Source organism: Ambystoma mexicanum, chromosome 3p, assembly GCF_040938575.1.
Source record: "Ambystoma mexicanum isolate Mex_15411 chromosome 3p, UKY_AmexF1_1, whole genome shotgun sequence".
Taxonomy (NCBI): domain Eukaryota; kingdom Metazoa; phylum Chordata; class Amphibia; order Caudata; family Ambystomatidae; genus Ambystoma; species Ambystoma mexicanum.
The window spans coordinates 193445090-193457266 of NC_090925.1; the positions used below are offsets into that span (position 1 = coordinate 193445090).

The 12177-nt window shown below is 50.3% G+C and overlaps 1 protein-coding gene across 1 annotated transcript in view; it reads right to left on the reverse strand.

Annotated features, from left to right (window-relative positions):
- Positions 1-12177, reverse strand: part of C1R (complement C1r) — a 188524-nt gene that overhangs the window by 36509 nt on the left and 139838 nt on the right. Inside the window, exon 8 of the mRNA XM_069650606.1 lies at positions 1905-1983. Within this exon, the coding sequence (XP_069506707.1) occupies positions 1905-1983 (79 nt within the window). The remainder of the gene's footprint in view (positions 1-1904; positions 1984-12177) is intronic.

The following is a 12177-nucleotide window of genomic DNA, read 5'->3' on the forward strand; positions in this document are numbered from 1 at the left end:
GGCGGATCCAGCTTCCCTTATCTCACGCCCTCTCACTGGAATGCCCTACCACCCACTATTCGTGGCAAAGCCTCCCTCACCACCTTCCCAAAACATTGAAGACCACCCTCTTCTCATAAGGCCAGACACACCAGCATGAATACTTTCATGTATACAGTATTATATGACCAAAAGCAATATCTGTAACAACATTATGTTTTCCTGCTTCATTCACAATGTGTCAACAACCGCTACCATGCCTGTACCATGTAACTATGTTTATTGCAAGTAACAGTGCCTCAATGCCCCTGAGCTGCTTGCGCGCTATATAAATAAAATAAATAAATAAATGATGCATCTGAGACGTAATGGAGACATTACTAATAATAATAATAATAATAATAATTCACATTTACATAGTGTTACGAAGAATCAGGCATCTGAGTGCTGCTTATTATTATCCACGCTCTGTGGTGCTCATTTATCGGCCTTGGAAGGATGAAAGGCTGAGTTTGGCACTGTCGGGATTCGAACCTGCATCAGCAGGCACTGCACAGACGTAAAAGTGAGCGCTCTATTCGTTGTGCTATCGGCATTATAAATGGAGTCTGTCCCCACTGCATGGTGTATCAGAGACATAATGGACCCATTATTCATTGAGTCCTACCCACCACATGAATCATCAGAGACATAATGGACCCATTACTCATTGTGGCTGACCCACCACATGGTGCATCAGAGACATAATGGACCCATTATTCATTGAGTCCTACCCACCACATGAATCATCAGAGACATAATGGAGCCATTACTCATTGTGGCTGACCCACCACATGATGCATCAGAAACATAATGGGCCCATACTCATTGTAGCTGACCCACCACATGGTGCATCAGAGACATAATGGACCCATTACTCATTGTAGCTGACCCACCACATGATGCATCAGAAACATAATGTACCATACTCATTGTAGCTGACCCACCACCACATGGTGTATCAGAGACATAATGGACCCATTACTCATTGTAGCTGACCCACCACATGGTGCATCAGAGACATAATGGACCCATTACTCATTGACTCTGTCATCAAGGCATGGTGTTTCAGAGACACAATTGACCCATTATACCTGGAGTCTGACCCATTGCATGATACCATCAGAGACATAATGGATGCATTATTCATTGACTCTGTCCCTATTGCATTGTGTATAAGAGACACAATGGACCCATTATTCATTGAGTCTGACCCACCATATGATACACCGGAGACATAATTGACCTATTATTCATGGAGTCTGACCCATCTCATGATGCATCAGAGACATAATGGACCCATTATTTATTGAGTCTGTCCCCACTGCATGGTGTGTCCGAGACATACGGGACCCATTATTCAATGAGTCTGACCCATGGCATGATGCATCAGAGACAAAATGGAACCATTATTCATGGAGTCTGACCCATCACAAAATACATCAGAGACATAATGGAGCCATTATTGATTGACTCTGTCCCCAAGGCATGGTGTAACAGAGGCATAAGAATCCATTATTCGTCCAGTCTGTCCCCACTGCATGCCGCTCCACAGAGAGAAGGGACCCATTATCCCCGTCTGCCCCATTGCTTAGTGTATCCGAGACATTATGGACCCATTATTCAGTGAGTCGGACCCATCGTATTATGCATCAGTGAGGCCAACATACACACATGTCCTTGTTTGGTCTACGATGAGTGGTCCCTTAAGGTTGTGACTTTCTAGTGGAAGGTGTGTCCATGTTTTTGAACAGTGTCTGATAAATTGCTCTTTACAGTGGTGACTATGTTGATTTGAATACCATTTTGTGTGGTGCGTTTGTCGTACCAGTGACAGGACACATGTTGCTGTTTGCAAAAGGATACAGGCGATTGTGCACACTCACTTTCACACCTGGGCAGCGGCCTGTTCCAAGTGCCATCGTTCTGGCAGAGGGCGGTGAAGGAGGTCAGCTCCGTGCTTCCCTAGAGAAAGGAGAAATCCCATTAGATGCCATGGCCAGACTTGCCCAGGGCAGCAGCGAAAGAGAAGCCCGCTGTGGCCTTCTTCAGGGTGTTCTAGAGGAGAATAGAGATCTCAGAGGGAGAACATGGGAGATGATGACGAAGAGAAAGAGGGGACATAAAGAAGGTGTAATCAAGGATCACCGAATGACGGGGAAGAGATGAAAGAAAAAACAAAACATGAAACCGATCAAAGGAGAGGACGAGGTCACGGTGAAGGGCTGTAGAAGGAAAAGGGGAAAGCCAGCGTGGATGAGAACAGGAAAGGGTATGCAGTAATAAAATTGCGGCAAAAAATGTCGCCTTTACAAAAAATCGTGGCAAAAATGCCTTGGTTTGACCTGGTAAAGGTGTACCCCATTATACCATTTAAGGGGAGCAGGGGTTGCGGGGTTGTCCCCCGCATCCTTTACATGGATGTGGCGGCAAAACCACAGCCTTTTTGCAGCAATTTTCTGTTTAAACAGCAACTTTTGCTGCGATTTTAACACATGGAACCCAAGAAAGGCGTGATCAGAAAGAAGAAAAGGAAAGGAGGAGGAAAGGGAGAGTAACATACAAGTGGGAAGAGAGTGAATAAAGAAGAATAGAAAGGAGACAGCAGGAAAGATGGGGAAATTACACAGGTGCAAGGGGAGGAAGGCACAGGAATGGGTACAGGGAGTAAGTTGACGAAAGATGGGGAAAGAGGAGAGGATGGAGGAAGGAGAAAGAATAAAGGGGAGGATGGAGTGGAGGAAAGAAATAGAGAATGGATGGGGCACAGAAAGAGAATGAAGGAGAAAGGGGTGAAAGATGAGAAACAGAGCGAAGAAAGCACAGATAAAAGGGAGAGCGAGAGAGAAATCAGGATAGGTGAAAAGAAAGTAGGAACAAAATAGCTCGGGAGGATAGCTCAGGAGCAAGGCACGCGCCTTGGAAGCAAGACAATGCGGAGCACCACATGTACCCCTGTGTATATAGCACGTTATAAATAACCAATTATAATTATATAATTATAAAGAAAGTAGAACAGAAGCATGAGAGATGGGAAGACACAGACACAGTGAATGAAGGAGAAGAGAAAATCAGTGTTGGAAAGAAAGGGAGCTATAAAATGATATAAGAAAGAGAAAGGAGGACGGAAGAAAGGACAAGAGGCAGATAGAGAGGTTTAAAAAAAGAAAGAGGAGTGTAGGAAACAGGAGGAAAGTATAACAAACAGTGTGAAGAAAGTGTGAAAAGGGAAGAAGGAAGGAGAGGAGAAGACAGAAGGGAAGAAGAAAAAAGCGAGGGAACAAGAGAATTATTATTGACGGATCTGATCACACAGCTATCCATATGAACTCTCTCTTTGCATAAAGGAGCTCATGAAATCAGTGCAAACCCTCGCAAACTCCCAAACCCTAAGAAGACAACAACATGGCACCTATGTTGCTCATATATATGCAGCCCTATCCTCTCATGTACCCTACACTCTAAAACCGCTCTTAAGTCATGCAAACAACAGCAATAATTGACAAACATGAACCTTTCAAAAGGAGGTTAATCTGAACCAAACTCCCATCTCCTTGGTACAAGCAAGAAGACAAACGAAAACCAAGAACCAGTAAGGACACTTGGAAAAAAGTCACACAAACTTGAAACACCCAAGTAAGTCATTAGGGGTCATTACAAGTGTGCCGTTCCTGTAATAAAGTGCTGGTAACACTGTTCACCGGCACTATTACCGGACCAGATCATTCCGAGCTGATTTCCCGGCAACACCAGAACCGGTAACACTGGGCACTATGCTACTGGTGCCGGCAGCACACGCAACAGTAGCAGCGGCACCTCCCCGGCATCACAGAAACACAGTAACATAACGAGCATGGACTTTGCCGGTAATACCGGCAGCAAAGGGCTGGCACTGCTGGCAAATCCATGCTGGAAACCCCAGCACAACAGAGGAGCCGGAAAATGGGCCCAGGTGGGGAATAAAAGGCCACAGGTGCACCCAATCCACTCAGGTACACCCACTACACACAGGAACAGCACAAAATGCCACACCCACCCCAAGAACACTTCCAAACACAACCATGTTGCCACTCATTGTTGTAGCTACGGACATGGAGGCACTGCATGTTGGCGTGCAGCTGTTTGAGCTGTTTGAGCTGGAGCTGCATCAGTGGCAACAGGGGGACAGGGAGTGGAGTAGGAGAAGGAGGAGAATGAGGATGAATGTGATGCAAGTGGCTACGCAGAGGCGTGCTATGATACCCCATACAAGGGCTACACCCTGGGTCCTGACAGATGGCCAGATACACACCTTATATCCCCTAAACAGGGAGACACTACTGAAACTGGTGGACCTCATCCAGGATGACATTGGGACCAGGACTGGCCTTCGGACAGCCATATCACCCCTGTTGAAGGCTGGTGTCAGTCCTGCACTTCTGCGTCACTGGCATGTTCAAGCAGTCTGTGAGCCAGCTGCATGGCATATTGCAGCCTGCATTTTCCAGAGTGCTGGTACAGGTACTGGAGGCCCTCCTGCGCCATGTGGGCCAGCACATTGCCTTCCCAACCAGTCAGGCAAAGGCAAATGCTTCCATGCAATTGTGGGCATGCCCACTGTTTTGGCAGCATTGGACTGCACACATGTAGAGCTGGTGGCCCCCTACACCTCAGAGGTGTAGTACAGGAACCAGAAGTGGTGCCATTCACTCAATGTCCAGGTGACCTGTGATGCTGACTTAACCATCACGCACTGCTGTGCTCGCTTCCCAGGATAAATCCATGACTGCATGGTCCAGTGGAACAGCACCCTGCTGGCGTACATGGCGCGTTATGAATGTTCTTTCCAACAACATTAGACTAAGGGCCTCATTACACGTTGTGCGTTAAATGAAGCCATTTACCGGCATGGCGTTATTTGCGTCTCTGCCCTCGCAAGAGGCCGCTAATTGTGTACTATTACGAGTACGCGGACACGAGCATAGCGCCATGCCAGTAATGGCCCTACCGCCATGCCGTAAAAGTCCCCAAAAAGTCCATTACCGGCTTCGACTAAAGTGCAAATAGCACTTCCGCCTTCATGCTGCATGCAAATTGCGGTCACTGCTATTAGCGGTCACCGTTAAAATGCGGAACCAGTAATAGCGTCATCGCACAGGAACGGGAAAGAGCACGGCGGCCATCTTTAAAAACACAATCCATTGCCATCCTCCGCATCCAGGACCCCTTTCCAGGAAACTCGGACACAAATCCATCCTGGATAGGGGTGTCACGGTATTAGTTTTAGGACGGTACAATAACCTTCTTGCCAAATGACGGTATATCATGGTTATCGCGGTATAGCAGGTGGAGTTAACTAATCTTAACAAATATTTTCTAAAAGGTCATAAATTGTCAGATTTATCATCACAAACAAAACCAGGAACCCAGGGCCAGAATTGGGCTTTTCAACATACTTTCCACTGAAATGCCACCCCTTGCTTCCACCAAACACAAAAACACGTGTGGAGAGGAGGAGGGGCGGGGGGGGAGCCCTGCTGCCACTGGCAAAGCAAACTGAATAGCTTTTCTTAAGTGGTCAATTTGGCTTTTAGCCCCCCCACTGGCTACTGGTGAAGATGAACATGTTGCCATCTTGATAACCTGCATGCCACAGATCAATGGAGTCTGATGGTAGTATACGCTTGTGCGCATACACACACACACGCACTCTCTCTTTACGTTACAGCCTTTAGTTTACTTGCGGGCCAAAAGGTGTTCAGTAATCACGGACATGTTACACTTTGGTATGGCAGCAGGGAATACCCACAGAGATGAGTAAAGTTCGCACTGTGACTTATTATATGTAAATTCAATGATGGAACCAGGGAAATCCCCCATTGTCATATGTTTAGAAAACATTATCCATTATAAATATATAAACCCCAAACCGCCAACCCAAAGTAAACCCTTTTCCTTCTTGGCACTGTATTTATCCTTCCTATTGCTAACATATTGATTTTGTGTCAGGCACGTGTGGTTTATGGAATGGCATTAAAAACTGCTCCAACTGAAACTACTTGGCAGACGGCACATTCAACAGTGCAAGACCAAGACTGCGCAGCACTTGCTTACTGCAGCCTTTCCAAATCAGATTGAAAAGCACACTTAACGGTATGAACGGTATACCGGTATAAACAATGTGACGGTTATTATTGTTCAATTAAGTGGTTCACGGTATCTTTAACGGTATACCGTAATACCGTTACATCCCTAATCCTGGATAGCCCAAAGTTGCCCAAGGCCGTAAAAAAAAGCTGCTGATCGCCAACGTAAGGAAAAAATCAGCAATGAGGAGCTGATTAGGCTCACTGAGACACTAGCGGCAAATGCGAATGTAGTCTTCAGCAATGACATGCGGCGGGAGACCATCCTCAAGAAGAAGGCCATCTGGGCAGAGGTTGCCCAAAAAGTCAGTGCGGTGGGCACCACCACCCGCACAGTCAAGGACTGCCGTAAGAGGTGGGACGACCTCCGGCTCCGTGTCAGAAATATACTGTCAGTGAACCGCAAGCTGGCAATGGGCACAGGAGGTGGCGGCGATTCACCTCTGAAACTCCATGAGTGGGAGGAGACCTGCGCATTCACAATTGGAGTGGAATCGATAGAGGGTGTTGGAGAAATGGAGCATGGTGTGGCCACTTCATCCGATGGAGGTGAGTGTATACATCAAAAAATGCACAGTGAAGTGTGAGGGGCCACCCAAATATGTGTCCATATTCAGGCCATGGATCCAGCCACAAACATACATGCATGCATCACCACATACACGTGCAACACAGACCCATTCATGCATGACCACCCGACATCCCCATTACCGGAATACACAATAAAGAGGCCCCAATGCATATAACGTAAACATTCAGCTTAAGGCAGGTAGAACCATAAACAATGATATTCCCCATTTCTCACCCCTACAGGATCACAGACAGAAACTGAGGACCCACGCACTGCGACACCTGCTTCCCCATCTACAAAAAAGCCCAGGAGAGATGTGACAGGGGACCCCGCCACCACCTCAAGGGTAACCGGGAGGAGTGTCCAGCAGCAGAGGGACAAAGGCAGCAGGAGCACAAGTTCCACGCAGCCTGAGGCCATGGCTGCTGCCATTGTTGCACCCACGACAGTGTGTCCCATTGCATGTGAAATCAGCACAGAGGGCACGCACTCTGCTGCCACCAGTTCAACTGGTGAGGCAGCAGCCACTGTACCACTTTCGGACGAGTAGGAAGCACTTGACATTGTGGATCGAAGCCAGACCCCCAGCCCAACACGCTCCATTGAGGCAAGCCCAAGGTTTTCATCAGGGTCAGGTAGCTATGGAGGATCAGCCACCCACACCGTGGAAGGGGCATGGAGCCCCCAGGTGTCCTCACTTGATGCCAGAGGCATGTGTAACGCTCACCTGACTCCCACGGGGGCGCTGGCCTGGTTCGCGCTGCTGTCACCTCGTCTAAGGTGATGCGCAGGGTTCGGAAGACGGACTGGACCGGACCTCAGATCTGGCTTGTCTGACTCGCAGAAGTATCCTTCTGTAGGTGAGAATAGGGGGTTAACTGTCTGCGGGGTAATGCAATCGGCCTCCCACTTACCCCTCTCACCCTCCTCAAAACCCTTCTGTGCTTCCCCGTAGCGTCTCACCTTAGGGTCTGGAAGGACGAGCTCTCCATCCTGCTTCTGATGCAGGGGCGCGTTGGTATCCAGTTACGTCACTGGATTTTCGGATGGATGAGAACCAAACTTGCTTGGCTTCCAGGTAAGTTTTTCTATAAGTGGTTCCCCTTGTGTCCATGCATTAATGTTCTAATGCTAGTGTCTTTTTCCCCGTAGGGGCCAGGGTACGGAATGCCGGGGAACAGGCACCGACCCGAGGTGAGCGGTGAAATCCTTGTGGAAATCAGGTAAGTCTTTAATGAGTGTTTTGGTAATGTCTTTTCATTCACTCATTAACGCTGATGTCTTTTTCCCCTTAGGGGCCGGGGTCCGAAAATGCCTGGATGCGGCGCGGACCCGAAATGAAAAGGGAATGACCCAACAGGTAAGTCTTGACATGGAGTTTTAGCTTCCCTTTTCCCTTCTTTCTCTCACCTTTGTTTTTGTCTTTTTCTCCCTAGGCGCGGGGGCGCGACTGCGAATCCGGATGGTCGCTGCTGAACATGGAGGCGCCCTGTAAAGGTGAGTAGAATGCGGCGCTGCAGCGATCGATGCGATGTGCTTTTAAAAATAAATGTCTTCCTTTTCAGGATTGTCGGCGAAATGTCTCTGGGATGCACATTTAGCAGGTGAGGCCTTTTCCTTCTTCTGTTCTCTTGTTCCCTTCCTTTGCAGGTGATTCAGGATGCTGGCAGGTGTGGCAGAAGTCAAGATGCAGGAGCAGACACGGTGAGCGTCCAGCTGCTAGATGCAGAACAACGCGAAGCACGTGTGGCTGATCGGGTGTGGTTTAAATAGCCTTGGAAGAAGTTCCTAGAATGCGTCCTTCCTCCAATCAGGTATGTATCCTTCCCCGACCACGCCCGGGTGGTAAATGAGTCCCACAGGTAAAGTAGTTCCTTTCAGGCCTCAAGGAGGCCGTGGTTCTGCAGCATGGTCTGCATCAGGTAAGTGCACCCAAACACTTTCATAATGAGCCTGGCGCCTATGGCGCCAGGACTGATGTTTTCTATGAGCCTGGCACCATAGGCGCCAGGATGCTGTCCAAAGGGCCCCTATAAGGGGTTGCTAGGACCTCCCCCGGGGACTTGATGTCCGCTTTCGGGGACGCAGGGCCTGAGCCGGCTCCCCGGGAGCGGGCATCGTGACAGCATGGACCAAGGCGCAGGAGTCATCCCTCCTGCTCGTAGCACGCAACATGACCTTGCATCCATCAGCCCGAGGCAGGCAGAGATCACTGGGCTGGTAGGGCAGCATGTGGCCGAGGCAGCCCGTCTGAGGGAGGACCTCTGTATGTATGCAAGGCAGACAAGGGAGGGCATGGAGGCCTGCACAAACAGGATTTGCAATGAAATGGCCCAACTCAGGTAGGCCGTGATCCGTATAGCGGACGCGATTGAGCGCCAATGCCCACCCACAACACAGGATCCACCGGGCACCTCCTCCTCTGGGAGTTCCCGGCAAACAAGCCCCCTGTGCCGCTCTCTGCGCAACCTGAGGCGCTCCACATTCCAACCACCCAATGGCGGAGGAGGCACTGAGAATTAGGGCCAGCAAGGACTAGGTTGCACATGTGGAGAAGGACACGTACACACTATGAGGCTCACATGGGGGTGTTGTGGGGGGAGGGGGGTAAGGGTGTTTTTGGGAGTGTTGTGAGGGGAGGGGGGTAAGGGTGTTTTTGGGAGTGTTGTGGGGGGAGGGGTTTAAGGGTGTTTTTGGGAGTGTTGTGGGGGGAGTGGGGTAAGGGTGTTTTTGGGAGTGTTGTGGGGGTAGTGGGGTAAGGGTGTTTTTGGGAGTGATGTGGGGGGAGGGGGATGAGGTCGTTTGCACAGTTGGGCCATGCACTTTTTGTTTGAATTTTGTTCACAATACACTGTTGAGAAGTTGAAACACAGGCTTGGTCTTCATCATTGTGTATGTGTACTGTATTGGGGAGATGGTTCTTTGTGGGACTCACCACATGCATCAGGGCAACAATACCCATCTCCATCCATAATAGTTATACCTTGGATGTCATGGAATCTGATACATCAGATGCTGACGCACATTGTGTCCCTCCTGGCCATCGTCTCTTGCATGTCCTGGCGGGCCATTTCAACCATCCTGATCACCATCCACATCATCCTCACCTGGCGCTTGCATGTCAGATGGCATAGGCACATTCCGTCTGATGCACATTTTGTGCTGCATCACACATGCCATGGTTATGTTCGGCACTTTGTCATGGCCGTACAGGAGAGCCTCACCCGGCACGCTTAGGCACCAGAGCTGTGTGTTTGAAAGGCCAAATGTCTGCTCCATCACGACGCGGATACGGGTATGTGCAATATTGTTGTACTCTTCCTGCTGGTTCTGCGGGTTCCATACAGGGGTTAGGAGCCACCTCTTCAGGGGATAGCTGGCTATGCCTGTATGGGGTGAAGAATGGGTACCTGTTACTGGCCACCTCTGGTGCGGCCTGTACATGTCACACAAATCGTCTTTGCATTGTGATTGGAAATCACAACTGACAGCATGCATGCAGACGATCTGCGTGACTGCAATGTGCAAAGCTGAGCTCGACCATGCAAGTCGACTTGCCCGAATCATGCCTCCGACAGTAATAGAAATGTCCTGGGTGAGGCCAGGTCTCAGGTGTCCTTGGGCCCAGGCAAATTTAGTACCGCAATGCCAGTGTACTGCCATTCCAACATCCATGTTGCTATGCTGTGAAGCATCACTTCAGTGGTGCTATGGGTTTGTGGTCAGATGCTATGGCTAGGGGTGATCCCTTTGCATGCATTCTAGGGCACATTGCTGTATTGATGTTGTGCCGCCCTTGGGGGGCGTGGCCAGCGCCGATGGTGTAAAGACGTGTCTGTGAGGAGCTCCCGTCTCGATCCTGGCCTAGATCCTTAATTCGATCGAAAATTTTGACCTGAACAAGTTCCAAGCCCATACTCCGGTGGGGGAAGCGATTCTGGCCCTGCCCGGCGCAGGAACGAAGAGAAACGGAGCCGGCGTCCCTGAAAACGCAGCATCCGAACTGATACCCCCGGGAGAAACAAGATGGCGGACGGCGCCGAGGCCTGACGGAAGAGCAGTTTAAGCCGGCAGCGAGGCAGCAGGGAGAAGGTCGCGTCGAAGGAGTCCCTGTGAGTAGAGCGGAAAGACCCCAGTGGAAACCAGGCGCAGGACCGGCCGCCCTTAGATCTCCCTCCCCCCCAGAAGCCCCTGAGCGCACAGGAGAGCCTCCGCATTACCCAGGGGAGCGAACGGAACTACATCTGAGGCCCTGGGACCGCTGCAGAGGAGACACAGGGGGTAAGCGGACCGCTGCCATTTCGAGGGAGACCCGTCGGTGAACTGCCAGCCGCGAGTGCGGTGGGGCTCCGTGGGCCAGAGAGGCAGCAGAGTAAACGAACCCTTGCCGCTGTCGTTACAGCGTACTGCACGGGGCCCTCCTCCCTCCCTGAACAGGCAACCGCGCGGTTGAAGAGGGAACGGTCCACGCTCAGATGAACCGGAAGACTTGCAGACCCTAACCCAACACCGGGGAGCAGGAACTCGCCCGTGCCGCAGACAGCAGGGCCTAGCAGGGTTACAGGACAGCGGCAGAGCACTCCATTGCCCAACCGGGAGAATACCCTGCGCAGGAGCGTATACTTAATTGCACCCCCCCTGTGTTCTCCGGTGCCATCACGGACTAACACTGTGCATCACTGCATAACGCTCGCCTTGTTACTCACTGTCTAAGGGCTCGTATCTGCCTCCACAACATCAAGAGGGACTAATGTCTACCTCACGAAACAAAAACAGGGGTGCAACAATCATGGACTCGTTCTCAGGGGCTAAACCTAAACAGTCCAGCCAATATGAGGTCCCCACACAGACGGAACCCCCTGCAACAGTTGACGACCCCAGCAACGCCCAAGTGCTGCAGGCCATTGCTACACTCCAAACGTGCATGGAGACCAGGATAGATGAACTTAAGGTAGACATGCAGCTCATCCGCCAAGATGCCCGCAACCTAGCGGAAAGAATAAACACGGTGGAAATAAAACTGCAGGACACCACAGACACTGCCAAGGACTTAAAGCACAAAGTTATCGCACTTGAGAAACAAGTGGCTCATCTCGAGGCGAGGTCTGAGGAAGCAGAGGGAAGGGCCCGCCGCAGTAACATCCGAGTCCTTGGCGTTCCGGAAGGGATGGAAGGTACCGACCCCACGGAATTCATTGAATCCCTATTAATACAAGAGGTGGGAGCTGGCAAGCTTACACAGGGATTCTCCGTCGAGAGAGCCCACCGCTCCCTACAAAAACGACCCCCACCGGGATCACACCCACGCCCGATGATAGCCAAGATTTTAAACTTTCGCGATAGAGAGACGATCCTCAAATTCTCGAGGGACGGAGGCGAGATCAGACGCAATGACTCCAAGATCGTTATCTACCCAGATTATACCCCACAAGTGCAGCGTGCCAGGAACTCATTTATACCTGT